Source organism: Dermochelys coriacea, chromosome 7 (assembly GCF_009764565.3).
Source record: "Dermochelys coriacea isolate rDerCor1 chromosome 7, rDerCor1.pri.v4, whole genome shotgun sequence".
Classification (NCBI taxonomy): Eukaryota; Metazoa; Chordata; order Testudines; family Dermochelyidae; genus Dermochelys; species Dermochelys coriacea.
Genome location: NC_050074.1, coordinates 52,257,607 through 52,278,660, shown reverse-complemented (window position 1 = coordinate 52,278,660; position 21,054 = coordinate 52,257,607). Strand labels below are relative to the sequence as shown.

General features: G+C 44.8%; 1 protein-coding gene across 7 annotated transcripts in view; it reads right to left on the bottom strand.

Moving 5' to 3' along the window:
• Positions 1-21,054, bottom strand: part of FANCD2 (FA complementation group D2) — a 188,564-nt gene that overhangs the window by 135,199 nt on the left and 32,311 nt on the right. For 6 of the 7 annotated variants that reach the window (XM_038409532.2, XM_043518412.1, XM_038409533.2 and 3 more), the window contains 7 exons: positions 20,917-21,021; positions 18,509-18,609; positions 16,983-17,091; positions 14,119-14,154; positions 7,916-8,059; positions 6,666-6,800; positions 1,401-1,532 (listed from right to left, as the gene is read on the bottom strand). In XM_038409532.2, coding sequence (XP_038265460.1) covers positions 1,401-1,532; positions 6,666-6,800; positions 7,916-8,059; positions 14,119-14,154; positions 16,983-17,091; positions 18,509-18,609; positions 20,917-21,021 — 762 coding nt within the window. The remainder of the gene's footprint in view (positions 1-1,400; positions 1,533-6,665; positions 6,801-7,915; positions 8,060-14,118; positions 14,155-16,982; positions 17,092-18,508; positions 18,610-20,916; positions 21,022-21,054) is intronic. The other variant, XM_043518411.1, reaches the window with a different exon arrangement.

Genomic DNA, 21,054 nt, shown 5'->3' with positions numbered 1-21,054 from the left:
GGAAATGCTTGATTTAAGACTGCATATACAACTTTAATTTGGTCATCCTTTGTGTAGGCCCCATTCAAGGTACAGGATTGGCAGTCGTTCTGTCCCTGTTAGCCAAGACCGTTATAATGCATATGCACAAAGAAACCGAATTAAGATTGGCTGGGCAACCTTTTTTCTGACACTTTCTAACTTTTGAGGGCTGGACTTTAGAACCTTAATGTTCTTTTACCAACTTTTTTTTAAAATGCAATTTGGGGTTTTTTTTAAACACAAAAAACAGAAATTCCATCACAAGGAATCATATTGATCCCCCAACTTGGGTCATCACAGGATTTAGATCTTGAGATCCACAGCACAGACCTCTATCACTTGCGCTAACAAAGTAACTGGTAGCATCAGGCGGTTGTTATTCTCAGTGTGGGTCTGGCACTAGAAGAAGATGAGACACACACTATGCTAGTCGGTTTCAGAGCTATCTGCCAGAAAGCAGATGAATCTAGAGACTCAGGACTCTTGGGTTCAATTCCAAGTTCTAGGTGGGAATGTGCTCTACATCTTTCTGGCCCTGTACTCCCACAAGCTTGTTGTTCTCTCCCGCACCTACCTCCATTTCCTGAACCCTCTCCATATCGCCTCCCAGGCTCCTACCTCGTCCCCATCCCTACTCTTATCCTCCCACTCCCCTATACTTCTTATCCCCAACATGAAACAGCAATAGGTCAAATCACACTAGAGAACTTCTAGTGTGAAGCAGGAGGGTCCACAGAGTTAGTGCATGACACATTGGAGTACTGTAGATTTACAGGATTTACAGTAACAGGACAGCTGGGCCCTGTGCTAGACCAGGTGCTCCCAGCTGAGCTAATCAGAGGTGCGAGGGCTGCACCTGGGCTATAAAGGGTCAGAGTGTATTCCAGTGAGGGCAGAGCTGGAAGGGGAACTGCAGAGAAAAGCTGCAGGGAGAGAGGGTATCTGCAGTGGTCCCCGAGGACAGGAGTTGGGGTTGGGTAACAAGACCCAGCTGAAAGTTTTGATTTTCTTTTGGGAGAAGGCAAGTCAGGCCTTGCATTTTCTCCAGCTGCTCTGAGACCAGGAAGGGGCAGTACCTCAGGAAGGAGGGGTTGTGCCCAGCTTAAGGCTGGGTGAAAGATTTTTTTTGTAGTTGTTTTTGGTACTGTGTGAATAAAAAACATATCCCCAAGAAAGGCTATAATTGGATGAGAATGGCTGTGGCATTTTTGAGGGACCCTGAAAAAGAGGAAACAAAGGAAGGGCACTGTAGAGCAACCTCTGGCCACGATGGGGTGCCCAGGAGGCAACCTACCCTGTTACAACACCCAGCTTTCCACACACTAACTCATCCTATAGACAAGCCCTAAGTGTGGACCATTCACAAGCAGATACACTACCTTCACAAAGGTGGCATAGCGAATCAATGAGGAGGTATGCAGAGTCACCAGGTCAGTGAGCACATCCAGAGAAATGTCCACTTCTGCATCATTTCCACCACAAATGTGAGTCACCAATGCACTCACAACTTCCTGAAGGAAAAACACACAAGAAACCAAGAGTGAAAAGCAAATAAAAAAATATCTGTTCTGTACCAGAAGACCCTTGGAACAACAACAAAGTATATGCTACACCATATAAGATGACAACCAAATAACAGTCCATCATAAATTAAAGGAAAGGGCTAGGGATCCATGAGCTTAGATGAGAATTCACCTCTTTTGCCTTGGGCTCAGTACAGCTTTAATATTATGGATTATTCCATCCTTTGAGACTACTTCCATAGCTATGCAGTTGTATATGGTGTGACACTGCACCCCATATTCTTTGCAATGATATTATTATGATATGATTAGGACATAATTATAATGTATTTTATGCAAGATAAGTCATGTGAGGTGTCACTGGAAAGGTTATGATTTGCTGAACACAATTATCTTATTTGTATGCATGTATCATTTTTGTATCTGAAGTGATTAATATTGACTATGTATCTGAATTTCAAATGTAGTTACACCTGGGTAACGCCCAGTAGAAAAAATGCTTTCAGTCTAGATAGTGGGTGGGGAAGTGCCTATTCAGAGCAATGGGCCATTAGGAAAAAACAGTAGGCCTTAGGAGAAGCTTATCTCCCACCTGGTGAGCCTTCCTCTAAAAGCTCCAAACAGCCTGTGTGTGACGGCTGCTATGACTCTACAAGGACATGTGATGAGACCACATGTCATCTTGAGATGTCAGTATTTTTCCACAGACTGCTCTGGAAACCAAACTTTGAGAACAAAGGGTTCCTGCCATATGCAAAAGCTATATAAGATAAGAAGCATCATCATCTAGTGTTCTTCGATCTCCACACAAAATTTCTGAAACACCTGAAGAACAAATACTGAACTGCAGGAAGTGCTGGACCCTAGGCTAAAGAGATTTTTAGCCTGTGAATGAAACAACTTGGGATTCCAAGCTGTAAAGCAAGTGCAGCTTGCCCCTTAAGAATCTGCAGCCTCCTTGTATCATCTCTTAGGGTGAGAATCTGCTATTCATATCGAATCTATTTAATGTACTAAGCTTAGTTTGTGTTTTTTGTTTATTTTCTAGGTAATCTGCTTTGATCTGTTTGCTATCACTTAAATTCTATCTTTTGTAGCTAGTAAACTTGTTTTTGCTTTATCTAAATCAGTGAGTTGGAGTGAAGTGTGTTGGAAGCATAACTCAGGGGCAAAAGGCTGTTGTATAATCCTCTCCACATTGAAAGAGGGGGGTGAATTTTATGAGCTTACGCTGTATAGTTCCGTGTGCCATGCAATACAGTAAAATTTTGGGTTTATACTTCAAAGGGGGTGCGTGCCTGACGAGCTGGTAGTAGCCTTTCCAGGCTGATCAGAGAGCCTGCTTATAACTGTGTGTGCCCCTACCTGTATATATACTGGTGAAAGTGCAGGCTGGAGGGCTTTACAGCTTGTTACAGCTGTAAGTGTGAGAGGGAGTCCAGGCTGGTGGGTCAGAGGGCTCAGTGGTACCCCAGTTCCAGGTTGCATCCGGGGGGGGAACCCGTCACATATGATTCCCATCTGCCATGGTCCTACTCATCCCTATCCAGATGCTCTATCTGTGTCCAAGTGGCCCCATCATAAGAATACTTAGTTAGTATGTCCTCTATAGAACAATTTTTATCTTCAAAGTACTATACAAATAGTAACTAATTCATCCTCCTCAGTACCACCCACAGAGTTCAGTTCTTAGCCCTCTGATTTCATATCTGCTTTCTCGTTCAATCATCTTAACCTGTCCTTTGCAGTACTCAGCTGTACATTTCTTTTGACATCTGTATTTCTGCCAGTCTTGAAAAAGAAAGTCTGTAGCTTTGACTCAGATTCATTCACATAAAGAAATGTTTCAAAACCAGAAAGTTATTTTGAAATTCAACTGCATCTCTTCTAATTCCCTTCTCTGTTCAGAGCACATCCAATGTCCCCAATCTTGCCCTTATCCTTTAGCCTGATTTCCAGTTTTCCAAAAGCCTTTGGCTCTGTATGTAATTGTGTTTCCCTTCTGCATTCATGCTTGCACTGCTGTGTCTTCCTGATCCACACTCTTCCCAGGTCTCATCTTTCCATATTCTGGTACATGCAGAATGCTTCTCCCTGCCTCATCAAGTGAAAGTAGATCACCTCCAATCTCACACAGCTTCACTGACTTCTCAGTCATTTCCAGAAGTAGTAGCAATAGTAGAAGAAAAGAGAGAGAGCCTGGAGCACTGGGCCTGGTGCAAGATCTAAGGCCTGAATCAGAGGCTGTGAACCAAAGCCAAGCCATGGATTAAAGCAGATGCTTACAAGTTCACTGCCCAGTACATGAACTTAGCGAAGTTGTTGCTAGTGTACTAAGCACTAAATATATTCCAGCTAGTACAGATACATCCCAATCTACTACAAGATAAGATGGTTTGACAAAATAACGAATAGGGATGTTTTGTCTGAGATATCAGGAACAAGGGGAGGTAATAAACAGATGTCATAAAACACATAAGGTGGTGTTTAAGTTGTTTATCCCAGTTGTTTGTCTCAGGCCTGGTCTACACTGGGGGTGGGGTGGGGGGGGAGAGATCGATCTAAGATACGCAACTTCAGCTACAAGAATAGAGTAGCTGAAGTTGACATATCTTAGGTCGACTTACCTCACGTCCTCACGGCGCGGGGTCGACTGCCGCCACTCCCTCATCGACTCTGCTTCCGCCTCTTGCCGTGGTAGAGTATAGGAGTCAACGGCAGAGCAATCGGGGATCAATTTATTGCGTCTACACTAGATGTGATAAATGGATCACTACCCGCTGATCCGGCAGGTAGTGTAGATGTACCCTCAGTCTATAAATGACAGGATATCTCACCTTAACTCTTTGTGTGGCCTAGGGGACAGCAGAAATTCCTGCTACTGACTGAGCTACTCCTTGTCCCTGGGCACTCATGTACCTGTAGAGCCAGGGCACTAGGACTGTGCCTTGAGGGCAATAAACCTGGCCAAGGGCCTTTGTCACTGCACAGGACCTGTGATCTCTCTTTACGAGTAAAGGTCTGCTGAATTAGCAGGCTGCCTTATCTGCTATTAGCACTGATAATATTGAAGCTCCAAGGACAGAAGCACTGGGCAGACCGAACAGCATTACTGAGGCAATGACTTTCCAGCCTTCAGCACTTCACAATACAGTAACTCCTCACTTAAAGTCATCCCAGTTAACGTTGTTTCATTGTTACATTGCTGATCAAATAGGGAACATGCTCATTTAAAGTTGCGCAATGCTCCCTTATAACGTTGTTTGGCAGCCGCCTGCTTTGTCCACTGCTTGCAGGAAGAGCAGTCCATTGCAGCTAGCTGGTGGGGGCTTGGAACCAGGGTGGACCGGCAGCCCCCATATCAGCTCCCCGCTCCCCTAAGTTCCCTGTGCGGCAGCCGCCCAGCAGGCTATCAGTTGCTAGCAGTTCATTTGTCCCTCCCCCCACAGCCCTGTGTTGCTCCTGCCTTGGAGCTGCTCCCGGGAGCCTCCAGCTTGCCGTGCTGGGTGGGGAAGTGGGGGGTTAATGTCAGGGTGTCCCCCTCCCCCCTGCTCTTGCTCCCCACTTATCCCTTCTCCATATAGAGCAGGGTGGGGACTTGACAGGGCTCAGGACGGAGAGAGCTTGCTGGTCACAGCTGCTGTCTCAACTTCCTGATACACTTAAAAAGGCAATGTATTTAGAGTGATGTCAGCATACTTAAAGGGGCAATGCGCACCACCTCTCTCTCTCTCTCTCTCCCCCACACACACAGGGTGTGTGTCTCGGTCTCTGTCTGCCATGCTGTCTCCCCTCACTCCATTCGTGCTGCCTTGTAGAATGTGAGACTACATTAACAATAATGTGTTAACCTTTGAGGGCTCAGGCGAGTGATAGTTCATCATTTAGCAGTAAGGCATTCCCTGGGAAATACCCACCCTCTTACTTCACCACCTCAACCAAGCTTCACAATCATCATTGCTGTGTACAGTATTAAATTGTTTAAAACTTATACTGTGTGTGTAGGTAGGTAGGTAGATAGATAGTTTTTTGTCTGGTGAAAAAATTTCCCTGGAACCTAACCCCCCCCCATTTACATTAATTCTTATGGGGAAATTGGATTTGCTTAACATCATTTTGCTTAAAGTTCCATTTTTCAGGAACATAACTACAACGTTAAGCAAGGAGTTACTGTACCAGATACAGTTCAAAATTGACTTTCTTGATTCACAAACCCTCCATGGGTTTCCAATTGCTTTCCTGGACTTTTTCTCTATCAGCTTCTCTGTCTGCTCACTGTACTTAATTTAGCGCTGGTCTCCTCCATGATACTCCTTAAAGTCTGGCACTACTGCTGACAGTCATTTTCTTTCCAGCTCCTGCCATCGTAAACAGCTCCCTCACTCACCATCCCAGTTCATATAAACTGAAAGCCAGTACGAGAACACTTCAATCTTCTTGGAAATTCTATAACAGATTTAAAAGTAGCTATACTTGAACAAAAAAACTTCAGAAACAGACTTCAAAGAGAAGCTGTAGAACTAAAATTCATTTACAAATTTAACACCATTAATTTGGGCTTGAATAGGGACTGGGAGTGGCTGGCTCATTACAAAAGCAGCTTTGCCTCTCCTGGAATTGACACCTCATCAATTATTGGGAGTGGACTACATCCACCCTGATCAACATGGCCCTGTCAACACTGGTTCTTCACTTGTGAGGTCACTCCCTTCTCTTCATGTGTCAGTATATAATGCCTGCATCTGTAATTTTCACTCCATGCATCTGAGGAAGTGGTTTTTTACCCACGAAAGCTTATGCCCATATAAATCTGTTAGTCTTTAAGGTGCCACTGGCCTCCTTGTTGTTTTTGAAAGCATGGATGTTCTCCCCTACTCACGCCTCAACCTGTTTCTCCATTTATTATTTAACTTTGTATCTGCATTATTGAGTTTATATAGCATTTTCAGAAGCAGTTTGAGTGAAAGATATTGTACAAAACAAAGTGAAAATATCTGTAACTCCTATGTAGAGGATTCATGATCTCCAGGTTTTTTTGATGTCCTTACTTTGATCTGCAGTCTGTCAGAACTCATGTTTAACAGAGTAAAAGTATATGCTATTATATATTTCAAAATATACCTGCTGACAGTAAGAGTCAAAGGCTGAAAATGCTTGCTTGTACATGCAGCTGCCAAAGGAGACGACACATGGATCAGCAGAGTGCAGAAAGGTCTGAGCAAGTGACAGGATTGATGGGAAGAAGTCTTTGATAACCTGAAAGACAGACATCATGACAGAGACATAAGATTCCCATCATTACTATTTACTTTCAAAGCTTTCACCCCTCATTTTATGAGTTCCAACTTGAGGAGCACTGCTCTTTATTCTGAAGATCCCTAGTTAGTTTAGCAGGTGATTCCCTGGCCTCTGACTCTTCCACCTCACTAGATACAGGCTGACGCCATAACAGATTCCCACTTAGATTTGTGCTCTCTATAGGCCTGCTTTGCTTTCAAAACAATGAAAACTTATCCACACAAAAGCTTTTTTGCAGCAACAGAGTACAGCTGCACTCTTGGGGGAGGGATATCTCAGTGGTTTGAGCATTGGCCTGTTAAACCCAGGGTTGTGACTTCAATCCCTGAGGGGGCCATTTAGGGGTCTGGGGGAAAAATTAGGGATTGGTCCTGCTTTGAGTAGAGGGTTGGACTAGATGACCTCCTGAGGTCCCTTCAAACCCTGATATTCTATGATTCTATGATGCAAACTCTTCATGCAGACATGATGCATCAGTGTAAAATGGGACTTGAACTGCGTGACTCATGTAAGTCAGTTTACAACAGTCTATACTCAAATTTACACTGGTGCAGCTAAACTAGTAACTAAAAACCCCAGGGCAGACAAATACTTAGTCTTCATGCCCTACTTTAAGCTGTAGACAGGCACTGTCTGTCCGCATTCATGGTCCCCTCTCCTTGTAACTATAGGCACTCAAGTCAGACACACTAACATGTCTAAATGTAGATCATTTTACACTTGCAAGAAGGTATGGGTTTAAAAATGTAAAGTCTAAGAAAAATGTGAGGCAGAGCAGCATGTCAGGCCTTGGAGGAGGGGGTCACTTGTAGTGGGGAGACAGAGGGCAAAAGGGCTTCCTAAGATCTGAAGAACCAGAAGCCTACCCTATGCTGCAGGGCAGAGGAGGGCAGTTCTTCTCCAGCAAATTTTGGGAAGTCACAGGAAGGTCGACAAGGCCCACGAGACAAGCTCTGCAAGTGGGTCTTTGTGATTCAGCTCTTTACTGTGTTAAAAACAATCTGCCACATCCCAGGAGGTGGAAAGGGGAATGCTCCCAGTGTGCAGAATCTTAAAGTAGCAGCAGTACTCACCACTGAATGATTTCGGAAGGCGCTCTGTAGCAGCTGCTCTGGCACACAGCCCAGTGGAATCTTGTTCCTCAGCACTCTCTCAATTTGCTTCCTGCTCTTGGTGTTTGTAGTATGGATTAGCAGCAGAATGATCAGGTCCAGAACCTTTCACAGAGAAAATAATCACTAATCATATATCCATTATGCAGTGAAACAGAAAATTTCTTACCGATATTTCCTTTCTGCTAGCAGTGTCTCCCACTGTTCTCGGCTACTCTCCTCTCTCTGCAGCTCATGGGAGGCAGATCAGCATTTTGGTGCCACACAATCTGGCCCTGCTCCTTCTGCTCCCCCTTGGTGCCAAATGAGTTAGTCCCGACCTCTAACAGTTGCATAATATTGTTAATAAATATTCCAGAGATAATGAAATAACTATGTACATTAGATCAAGGAACACTTTTAAGTCGTAGACAGGCACTGTCCTATTGTAACGATTCCACTTAACATATTATCTTTGACTCATGAACCATTCAGGGTGGGTAGAATTGTGGGAGACCCTGCTAGCAGAAAAGAAATTATCATTAAGAAATCTTCCATTCTGCAGCCCTGTATCTCCCACGATTCTGGATGTTTGGGAAGTAATGAGCAGTGAACAGATGTAGGGAGGGTTATGAAACAAAACTTCAAATAGGAAAGAAGTACCTGCCTTTTTGTGAGCTTTCTCAAAAGCCTGCAACACCATCCTGCCAAAAGAGGCGAGGCATCTGCAGAAGACAGAAGGTCCACACTATAGTGCTAACAAAGATGTTAGCTGTAGACCAAGTGACCACTTTGCAAATTTCTGAACTGAACCCACTTGCTCATTCCATCCATGAGGTTGCTAAGGATCTCGTGGAGTGTACCTTAATCCCTTCTGGGACAGGAACCTCTGATGATTTATAGGCTTTCACAATACATAGTCTAATCCATCTATCAATGAAGGAATTGGAAGCTCTGAGTTCCTGGCATTTTGGGTGGAATGACACAAATAGAGAACCCAATTCTGTGGATTCTGTATGTTTGAGAGAGATTTTCAACGCTCTTCCAACATCTAAGATGCACCACATCTTTTCAGTTGGATTATAACAGAGTAGCTTGCTCATTAAATGAAACCAAACTGAGATCTTCTGTTCCAGTCCAGGAGCCCGCAGTGGGGCCAATTAAGAGGGCAGCACCTGGAGGCTATAAGAGGCCTGGTGAGAAAGAGACCTGGTGAAGCAAGGCAGACTGGTTCAGTCAGGAAGAGCAGAAGAGGAGAGTTGCCAGAGAGGGAAGGTGGTTCCTAGGAGAGGGCTGAAGGCAGGAGAGCAGCAAAAGGGGTTTGCTGGCTGGTGTCCCCAAGCCAAAGAGGAGAGGGCCAGAGAGCAGAAGGAGCAGAGGGAGATACCTGCTGGCTCTAAGCTAGAGAGCTGGAGTCAAGAACCAGAGAGGGGTAAAGGCAGGGAAAGAAGGAGAGTGCATACATCTCCTCACCAAAGAGCTGGTCCTTGGAGGAGTCATGAGAGGGCCAGGGAGAATGAGGGATGCTTCCAGCAGAGAGTCTGGGAACAGCAGGGTGGAGCCCCAGAAGTAAGAGCTGGGGTGACTTTCCTGGCAGAGGGGCAAAGGAGGACTGACAAGAGTCCAGTGAAAACGAAGCTGGGTTTTAAAATCTACATGCACTGGGGTGACATGGACTGTGAGTCAGGATTTTTGAGTAATGGATTTTTGCACTTCGTTTTGTTAATAAACTATGGTTAGGGACTATATGATAAGCTCATATAGTGAGGTGGAGGGGCCATTTGCTAAGCTGCCCTGAGGGAACGAGGAGCCATCCTGGAGGAGGCTACTCGTTCATATGGATGTTGTGTTTTTAGATAGAACAAAGGAAGCACAGCATCTTGGGAAATCTGGAAGGAGGAATTTACCTTAGCAAGAAAGGATGCTGGTGTTCCAAGCCCCACCTTGACCTCATGGAATACCCAGTAAGACTCATGTATGGATAAGGTTGCCAGCTCCGACACTCCCTCCTTGCGGACGTGACAGCTACTAAGAACAAGTCTTAATGGATAAATGAAAGGCCGACTGTGTGCCTGTGAGAGTGTGTGTGTGTGTGTGTGTCTCTCTCACACACACACACACACACACACACACACACACACACAGTGTCTCTGTCACAGACACACTCACACTCTGTCTTTCAGTCACCTCCCAACACATACTTGTATTATTGTTATTTCAGAGTAGCAGCCGTGTTAGTCTGTATTCGCAAAAAGAAAAGGAGTACTTGTGGCACCTTAAAGACTAACAAATTTATTAGAGCATAAGCTTTCGTAATGCATCCGATGAAGTGAGCTGTAGCTCACGAAAGCTTATGCTCTAATAAATTTGTTAGTCTTTAAGGTGCCACAAGTACTCCTTTTTTTTTTTTTATTATTGTTATTGTTATTGTTATTTCTTGATTCTTCCTGCAATACACATATATTCTCTAAAAGAAAAGCAGTACTTGTGGCACCTTAGAGACTAACAAATTTATTTGAGCATAAGCTTTCGTGAGCTACAGCTCACTTCATCGGATGCATTTGGTGGAAAAAACAGAGGAGAGATTTATATACACACACAGAGAACATGAAACAATGGGTTTATCATACACACTGTAAGGAGAGTGATCACTTAAGATAAGCCATCACCAGCAGCAGGGGGGGGAAAGGAGGAAAACCTTTCATAGTGACAAGCAAGGTAGGCTAATTCCAGCAGTTAACAAGAATATCAGAGGAACAGTGGGGGGTGGGGTGGGGGAGAGAAATAACATGGGGAAATAGTTTTACTTTGTGTAATGACTCATCCATTCCCAGTCTCTATTCAAGCCTAAGTTAATTGTATCCAGTTTGCAAATTAATTCCAATTCAGCAGTCTCTCGTTGGAGTCTGTTTTTGAAGCTTTTTTGTTGAAGGATAGCCACTCTTAGGTCTGTAATCGAGTGACCAGAGAGATTGAAGTGTTCTCCAACTAGTTTTTGGATGTTATAATTCTTGACGTCTGATTTGTGTCCATTCATTCTTTTACGTAGAGACTGTCCAGTTCGGCCAATGTACATGGCAGAGGGGCATTGCTGGCACATGATGACATATCACATTGGTAGATGCGCAGGTGAACGAGCCTCTGATAGTGTGGCTGATGTGATTAGGCCCTATGATGGTATCCCCTGAACAGATATGTGGACAGAGTTGGCAACGGGCTTTGTTGCAAGGATAGGTTCCTGGGTTAGTGGTTCTTTTGTGTGGTGTGTGGTTGCTGGTGAGTATTTGCTTCAGATTGGGGGGCTGTCTGTAAGCAAGGACTGGCCTGTCTCCCAAGATCTGTGAGAGTGATGGGTCGTCCTTCATGATAGGTTGTAGATCCCTGATGATGCGTTGGAGAGGTTTTAGTTGGGGGCTGAAGGTGATGGCTAGTGGCGTTCTGTTATTTTCTTTGTTGGGCCTGTCCTGTAATAGGTGACTTCTGGGTACTCTTCTGGCTCTGTCAATCTGTTTCTTCACTTCAGCAGGTGGGTACTGTAGTTGTAGTTGCTACATTGATGACATCTTCATCATCTGGACCCATGGAAAAGAAGTCCTTGAGGAATTCCACCATGATTTCAACAATTTCCATCCCACCATCAACCTCAGCCTGGACCAGTCCACACAAGAGATCCACTTCCTGGACACTACGGTGCTAATAAGTGATGGTCACATAAACACCACCCTATATCGGAAACCTACTGACCGCTATTCCTACCTACATGCCTCTAGCTTTCATCCAGATCATACCACTCGATCCATTGTCTACAGCCAAGCTCTACGATATAACCGCATTTGCTCCAGCCCCTCAGACAGAGACAAACACCTACAAGATCTCTATCATGCATTCCTACAACTACAATACCCACCTGCTGAAGTGAAGAAACAGATTGACAGAGCCAGAAGAGTACCCAGAAGTCACCTATTACAGGACAGGCCCAACAAAGAAAATAACAGAACGCCACTAGCCATCACCTTCAGTCCCCAACTAAAACCTCTCCAACACATCATCAAGGATCTACAACCTATCCTGAAGGATGACCCATCACTCTCACAGATCTTGGGAGACAGGCCAGTCCTTGCTTACAGACAGCCCCCCAATCTGAAGCAAATACTCACCAGCAACCACACACACCACACAACAGAACCACTAACCCAGGAACCTATCCTTGCAACAAAGCCCGTTGCCAACTCTGTCCACATATCTATTCAGGGGATACCATCATAGGGCCTAATCACATCAGCCACGCTATCAGAGGCTCGTTCACCTGCACATCTACCAATGTGATATATGCCATCATGTGCCAGCAATGCCCCTCTGCCATGTACATCGGTCAAACTGGACAGTCTCTACGTAAAAGAATGAATGGACACAAATCAGACGTCAAGAATTATAACATTCAAAAACCAGTTGGAGAACACTTCAATCTCTCTGGTCACTCGATTACAGACCTAAGAGTGGCTATCCTTCAACAAAAAAGCTTCAAAAACAGACTCCAACGAGAGACTGCTGAATTGGATTTAATTTGCAAACTGGATACAATTAATTTAGGCTTGAACAGAGACTGGGAATGGATGAGTCATTACACAAAGTAAAACTATTTCCCCATGGTATTTCTCCCCCCCACTGTTCCTCTGATATTCTTGTTAACTGCTGGAATTAGCTTACCTTGCTTGTCACCATGAAAGGTTTTCCTCCTCCCCCCCCCTCCCCGCTGCTGGTGATGGCTTATCTTAAGTGATCACTCTCCTTACAGTGTGTATGATAAACCCATTGTTTCATGTTCTCTGTGTGTGTATATATAAAAATCTCTCCTCTGTTTTTTCCACCAAATGCATCCGAGGAAGTGAACTGTAGCTCACGAAAGCTTATGCTCTAATAAATTTGTTAGTCTCTAAGGTGCCACAAGTACTGCTTTTCTTTTTGCGAATACAGACTAACATGGCTGCTACTCTGAAACTTGTCATATATTCTCTGTAATTTTATTCTTTCAAAGTGCTGTTATTTGAGTTTTTTACTCGTCTTTGCATTTCATAATTTTCATTTCTCTCTTACACTTAAATTTAAAATTTAAAATGCCTAACCTGTCCTGGCTGAAGTAATTATTCCTAAGTTAAATTTTTAAAAATATATATTATATCTAGGTTTTTTGTTTCTACTTACTGGTGGAGCACATCCACACGTTATCTCGATAATTTGGTGCACATAACAAAATTCATTCCGCACATGGATAGAAAAAATTAGAGGGAACATTGGTAGGAACCCCACTTGCCTCTCCAAATCGTAGCCCCTGGACCTAACAAAATTAGGGACGGAAGGCTGGGTGCAGGCTGGGCACAACTCATCGTCTGCTGAGCCTGGGAAGGCTGCCTCACAAATCAAGCACTGCTTGGATTTGACTCAGTGCTCTCTCGACTGCTTGGCCGTGCCTGTAAGGGGCAGAGGAACCAGTAGAGAAACATTGCAGCGAAGGCTCAGGGAGGGAGAACCCTGCTCCCCACTGCCCAAAGAACAAGGCAGAAATGTTAAAACAGAAGGAGTAAGGGCAGGAGCAAAAGGAGCAGCCACTGTCTGCTGCCACAGAGACACAGAATCTGGCAGCAAGTGGGGACATGGAGGGGCGTGACCAGAGCGTGTGACGCCAAAATGTTCCTTCACGTCTGTATGCTGCAGAGAGACGAGAGCAGCTGAGATGTCCAGAACTGGGGGAAGATGCTGGGCTGCAGAACACAAAAGAAAATAAAGACTAAAAAGAACCGTCCATTTTTCATCAGATCTACAGAGAAAGTTCGGGGCTCAATAAGTCACTTAACTGACTTGTCAGTTTCTAGTACCACAGATTGAGGAGGGAGGTGGATTCAAAGGAACCGTCTCTCACATGACTTTCAGACTGGGCTGGATGCAGTTGTTATTAAGAATGTTCAGTTGTAAATACAATTCAGAGCAAACCCAGTTAAAAACATGGAGAGAACAAATGCATGGAGACCCACAAAAATCTCTTGATCAATGGCATTTCCTGGTCTCCATAGCAAAACCTCCAATCCTGTTGCTGTGGAGGAAGCAAGTGCCCTTGCTAGTGTGTGTCCAAGGGAGAAGCTCATAACATAGAACAGCTACAGCACAGGAAGAGTCAAGAGAGGCATTACCTTATGATCAGACACAGAGACAGTGTTCTCAATAGCCTAAGGAGGAAAGAAATAAACAAACAGTTACAATATTGTTCTTTTTTCAGAGTAGCAGCCATGTTAGTCTGTATTCGCAAAAAGAAAAGGAGTACTTGTGGCACCTTAGAGACTAACAAATTTATTTGAGCATAAGCTTTTGTGAGCTACAGCTCACTTCATCGGATGCATTCAGTGGAAAATACAGTGGGGAGATTTATATACACACACAGAGAACATGAAACAATGGGTTTTATCATACACACTGTAAGGAGAGTGATCACTTAAGATGAGCTATTACCAGCAGGAAGGGTGTGGGGGGGGGGGGGGAAGGAGGAAAACCATTTACGGTGATAATGAAGGTGGGCCATTTCCAGCAGTTAACAAGAACATCTGAGGAACAGTGGGGGGTGGGGTGGAGAAATAACATGGGAAAATAATTTTACTTTGTGTACTGACCCATCCACTCCCAGTCTCTATTCAAGCCTAAGTTAATTGTATCCAGTTTGCAAATTAATTCCAATTCAGCAGTCTCTCGTTGGAGTCTGTTTTTGAAGTTTTTTTTGTTGAAGGATAGCCACTCTCAGGTCTGTAATTGAGTGACCAGAGAGATTGAAGTGTTCTCTGACTGGTTTTTGAATGTTATAATTCTTGACGTCTGATTTGTGTCCATTCATTCTTTTACGCAGAGACTGTCCAGTTTGACCAATGTACATGGCAGAGGGGCATTGCTAGTACATGATGGCATATATCACATTGGTAGATGCGCAGGTGAACGAGCCTCTGATCGTGTGGCTGATGTGATTAGGCCCTATGATGGAATCCCCTGAATAGATATGTGGACAGAGTTGGCAATGGGCTTTGTTGCAAGGATAGGTTGCTGAGAACACTTCAATCTCTCCAGTCACTCTCCGGATGGGTCATTACACAAAGTAAAACTATTTCCCCATGTTATTTCTCCACCCCCCACCCCACCCTCCACTGTTCCTCAGACGTTCTTGTTAACTGCTGGAAATGGCCCACCTTCATTATCACCGTAAATGGTTTTCCTCCTCCCCCCCCCCCCACACCCTTCCTGCTGGTAATAGCTCATCTTAAGTGATCACTCTCCTTACAGTGTGTATGATAAAACCCATTGTTTCATGTTCTCTGTGTGTGTATATAAATCTCCTCACTGTATTTTCCACTGAATGCATCCGATGAAGTGAGCTGTAGCTCACGAAAGCTTATGCTCAAATAAATTTGTTAGTCTCTAAGGTGCCACAAGTACTCCTTTTCTTTTTGTGAATATTGTTCTTCTTAACCTCCTAGAATAGGACAAGAAGCAATAGGCTTAAATTGCAGCAAGGGAGATTTAGGTTGGACATTAGGAAAAAATTCCTAACTATCAGGGTAGTTAAGCACTGAAATAAATTGCCTAGGGAGGTTGTTCATTGGAGTTTTTTAAGAGCAGGTTAGACAAACACCTGTCAGGGATGGTCTAGATAATACCTAGTCCTACCAGGAGTGCAGGAGACTGGACTAGATGAGGTCCCTTCCAGTCCTATGATTCTATGAATAGCGTATAGTAATAACGGACTTCAAAACCCACACATCCTATACGCTGGAAATGACCAGAGTGGCCAGGCAGATACCAAAAGAAATATTGTCAGTTTCTCTTCTCTGCAAACCCATCAATCCAGGATACTGGATTGCATTAAATACTGCAGAGTCTGGAGGCAGTTCCTAGAGCTCTCATTAAAAGGTAGCTCCCCCTCCCTCACCTCCCCATATGAAATTTTTCCAGAGCAAGAATAATATCTTCATTGAGGAACAGAACAATTCCCTTAAAAAAATAAAATTCTAGCCACCATGCCATGTAAAATTTGATCCAGTGAGGGTGGCTAAGATGGGTGGGCACACTATTTTAGGGGAAAGAAACTGCCAGATAAACAGAACATTCAAACTGCGAGATAGGCCGAGCATTTCTCACTTTCTCAAAGTGTGTCTAACACTCTAGTATGGCTGGATGCAGCCAGCAGGAAGTATTCTAGGCACAGAAAAGGGAAAGAAGGCACGTGAGCTCGCAGCACAGTATATTTTCCTCAAATTTCTTCAGCGATTCCTCAGTTTTTCCCTCATTTTTGCACCGATCCTGAGTAGCATCTCCACTTGCATCTGAACACCTTACATCACAGTATGCCTGACCTCATCCGGTTATTCTTTTAAGATCTGCTCTTTCCCTCCACTCCTACATCCTTCCACATGAATAAATGTGCAAATTTACAGTTTGACTGAGGATACTCAAACAACTTCAGCCTTTGAAAAAGGAACTGAAATCCTGAATAATAAACTAAGAATTGGGAACAAGAGACCAAGACAAGCCTCATAGTTTATACCCCAGCCCATCATTAAAAATTGAACTTTATGCCCTCTACAGGATCAGTCCCTGCTGGACATTTCAATAGCACATTACAAACATCAATTACCAAGCTAATCCTTATGAAGAACAGCATCATCATTATCCCCCAATTCACAGATGAGGAGACTGAGGCCCAGATAAGCTAAAGCACAAATTTACAAAAAAGTGCTCATTTTAAAATACACTCTTGGGTTTCACCTGTGCCTCAGGTCCTCGCTTTGTAGAACGAGGCTTGTACTGCTTACCCACAGTCTTGAGAGCACTTTGAGATTTGCCGCTGAAAAGTACAAAGCATCAATACCACAAAAAAAGGTTAGTATCAGTACTTTCAGGGATAAAAGTGTAACACTAGATAGTTTTGTGAAACTATATTTGCAAGTGAGGAAATCTACAGTTAATGTTCTAATTACATTACAAATCAGAGAAACCCTGGAGAGCCCAATCTGACCTTAATCCAAGCTTCAGAAATGCCTTTCTGAAATCTCACAGCCAACTTTATCACATCAAAGAGGAGCTTGACACAGTTCTGGCTGCTGCTCTCTTGGCTTGTGGAGGAACTGCAAACAACCAGAGAGGAACAGAATTGCTCATCTGTTATGTGAATCTTGTCATAACAGGTACAGGTCAACTCAGCGCTAAGAGGAGCAGCTACAGCACCACCTGCTAGAAGGGAAGCGATGGCAGGGATGGAGTGAAAGCAATGCTATCTGGAATCACAATAAAGGCAGGGCAGGTAGGAAGAGATGCGTGCAGCAGCAGAAGTGCCAGCCAGGGATCATGTGGTGGCAGAGGGACGGGTATGAGGTGGCAGTGAATCATAGAGTATTAGGGTTGGAAGAGACCTCAGGAGGTCCTCTAGTCCAAGGGTCTCAAACTCGTGGCCCATGAACTTCCCCAATGTGGCCTGTGGGCTCCAGCAGTTTTGGGGCCAGGACTCTCCATTGGCCCCACCTGCCGCCCCGGGTGCTCCCCTGCTCAGGCAATTTACAATGGCCTGGGGCCCCGGCAGCACAGCAGAGCTGAATGGCGTCTGCCTGTTCGCTCCACATGTCTGCCGGCCCCTGCCCCAAGCACCCCTGCGGCCAATGGGAAGCTGCAGGGGCGGTGCCTGGGGGCAGCAGCACGCGGAGACCCCCTGGCCCACCCTGTGTTGGAGTCCCAGGTAAGCACTGCACCCCCGACCCCCTCCCAGAGCCTGCAGCCCCACCCCATCCCCACATACCCCCTCCTGCCCCCAAACTCCCTCCCCCTTCCCACACACCCTCTCCCACCACGCTCCTCCCTCCCAGAGCCTGCAACCCCACCCCCTGTGCCAACCCAGAGCCTGCACCTCCACCCAAGCCTGAACCCAGCACCCAAACTCCATCCCAGAGTCTGCACCTCAGACCCCCACCCTCACCCAAACTCCCTCCCAGAGCCTTAGCAGGTGGGGGGGGCAGAGTTTTTGGGGGGGCAGGTTCTGGGCAGCATGAGTAACATGATTGGCCTGCTGAGAGGATTTGAGGACTGGCACTGGCCCTAAGGTAAATTGAGTTTGAGACCCCTGATCTAGTCCAATCCCCTGCTCAAAGCAGGACCAACACCAACTAAATCATCCCAGCCAAGGCTAGTCCTGGGTGCAAATGCCAGCCAGGGTGATGGGGATGAAATCACAGCAGCACAAGCCAGAATGGATGTGCCAGCACAACTGCAAGGGTGTGGTGCTGGCTGGAAGAGACACTGCAGTGGTACGGCGGAGGGTGCCATCTGGACAGGATAGGGAGCAGACACAGGGAGGTGGTTGCAATGATTCTGGCTGGAAGAGACACTGGCTAAAGCACTGAGGATGCCAGCGGACATAGCAACCTGGCCAAATGATGCTAGTGTATGTAACTAAACGCAACTGAGAAGTCTCAGAAATTAGAATCGAAGTCCTTTTGTCCCATCTTTCCCATGCAGAAACCAAGCAGAATCATGCAGATACCATGAAAATACCTCATTTGTGGCTGGCTTTTGAGCTTGCTCTGGGAAGACAGTATCTGCAGAGGTAAAATACATGACGACAGATCCAAGTTCTTGCGAAGGGCAGAAATCACCTGCAGAGTACAGTCATTTATAAAACAGACAGGCACATTTGTTAGAGCATTTGTACAAATCAATGGATAGATTTGAGGGATAGAGAAAGGTGAAAGAAAAATAAAGACAACTATGTAGAATCCCCAGAGACAATATTACAGACCATAACGAGGTACGCTGATTGTGACACTGCACCCCATATTCATCATTGTGGTATGATTATGACATAATTATATGATGCATTTTCTACAAGATGTATCATGTGGGATGTCTTTGGAAAAGTTATAATTTGCTGAATATGATTATTCTATTTGTATGCATATATCATTTTTGTATCTGGAGTTATGAATATTGACTATGTATCTGTATTTCACATGTGGTTACACCTGGGTGACATCCACTAGGCAAGATGCTTCCAGTTTAGACAGCTGATTGTGAAGGGCCTATTCAAGGTAATGGGCCATTAAGGGAAACAGTAGGCCTTAGAAGAAGCTTATCCCCCATCTAGTGAGCCTTCCTGGGAAGGCTTCAGACAGCCTATGAATAATGGCTGCTATGGCTCAGCAAGGCATGCAAGGTCATGTGACCAGACCACGTGACACTAAATTCCTGAATTTTTCACAAACTGGACTGGGAATTTAGCTTGAAATAAAGGGTTCCCACCATATGGAAAGAATATATAAGGTGGGGAGTGACATCATGATTTGTCTTCACTTCCCCACAACACAACTCCTGAAAGAAACTCCGGAAAACAAAGGATTTGGAATGGGGGAGGAGAACCCAAACTGCAAGGCAGATGCAGCTTGTGCCTTAAGAATCTGCAAGCCTGCTTGTATCATCAGTCAGGGTGAGAAATTGCTAATTCAAACCATCTATCTAGTATATTAGGCTTAGCTTGCATTTTTTATATTTGCTAGGTAATCTGCTTTGATCTGTTTGCTAAAATCTATCTTTCTGTAGTAAATAAATTTGTTTTATGATTTATCTTAACCAGTGCATTTTGAGTGAAGTATATGGGAAAATCTCTGCTTGGTAAACAAAGGCTGTTGGATATATCTTTCCCACATTGAGGGGGGAAGCGAATTAATTAATACGCTTGCATGGTACAGATCCTGTGCAGAGCAAGACAGTATAATTCTGTGTTTATGCTCCAGTAGGGGTGCAAGGCTGGAGAGCTGGAAAGTTGGCTGTTGCCCTCTGTTTGTCCATGAGTGGCTTAGGTAAAGCACTAAGGTAACTCAGTTGGGTGTGTGGTGCCACCGGGCTGGAGAGGCTGGCTGAGTCACCAGCAGAGCAGTGTGAGAGAGGCCATCCCAGCTGAATTGTTAGGGGGCACAGCAGTTCCAGCAGCTCCCAGACTTCACCCCAGGGAGTGACAATCCCTCACACTGGTCCTCTCAGGAAAAGAGGAATTGTGGGAGTGAGAGGGAATAGGGCTCAGATTACCCCGTTCCAAACAGTCTCAACCAAATGATGATCCTGGGAGCAGCAGGGGTAGACATGGGGGAAATGGCCCCAGGGAGCAGAGATGACTGTTTCTTTAAGGGCCCAGAGCCAATAGCCTTGCAGTGGAGGGGGCAAGGCTCCCCTCCCAATCAATCAATCTAACCAATCGAGACAAAAACCATTGGGAGTGGGGGGAAGAGGGGCAGATAGCACAAAAAATTCCCTGTTCTCACCATGAAAGGGAAAAATAGAGAGGAACTGTTTGCCAGGGACCATCAGCCCCAGGAGGGACAGGGGTGACCTACAGTCCCTTTCCAAGGCTGTGGAAGAGGGATGGGAAACAACCCTCCTGAACAGCACTGGGAGGGTTGCTATCAAGGTTTTGTGTTTGAGGTAATTTTATTTTGAAAGACTTTTGCAGCCAGCCTAGCTGAAGCTGGACCAGGGAAATTTAAAGGGCCTGCTGCAAAAGAGACAGAAAGAGGGGCGCAGGATGGCAAGTCCACCACACATGAATTTTGTGGAAAGGCCCTTTAAAGAAAATTCCTGTCACTTTCTGCAAAACATATTTTAAAAAACAAATGATAACAAAGGGGCTTGAAAAATACACAGAGCACAGGAGGGGCTCTCAATCCTCATGCTTCAGGTCATAAGTGCATCAACAATGGGAGTCAGGAATAAATTCCTTATTGGGTTTAGTACTTAGCAATATGGAGTATTATTAGAGTATTTCAACTCCTCCTGAAGAATCAGGCACTGATCTCTGCCAAGCTGGACACTGGACTACGTTGCCCATAGGTTTATACCAGCATGGCCATTGCTGTGTTCCTAAAGAATACTCATTTGAACATCTCCTCTCTGTGACAGAGTAAATACTGTACCTCTACTGCATCCACAGCTTTGATGTTATGTAGAATGAATTTGATTACTACAGGCAAATCTTCCAATTTTACAGCAGGCACAATGATCATAGCAGACTGCCGCACCTAAAGGGAAGAGCAATATTGTGTCATCTGTAA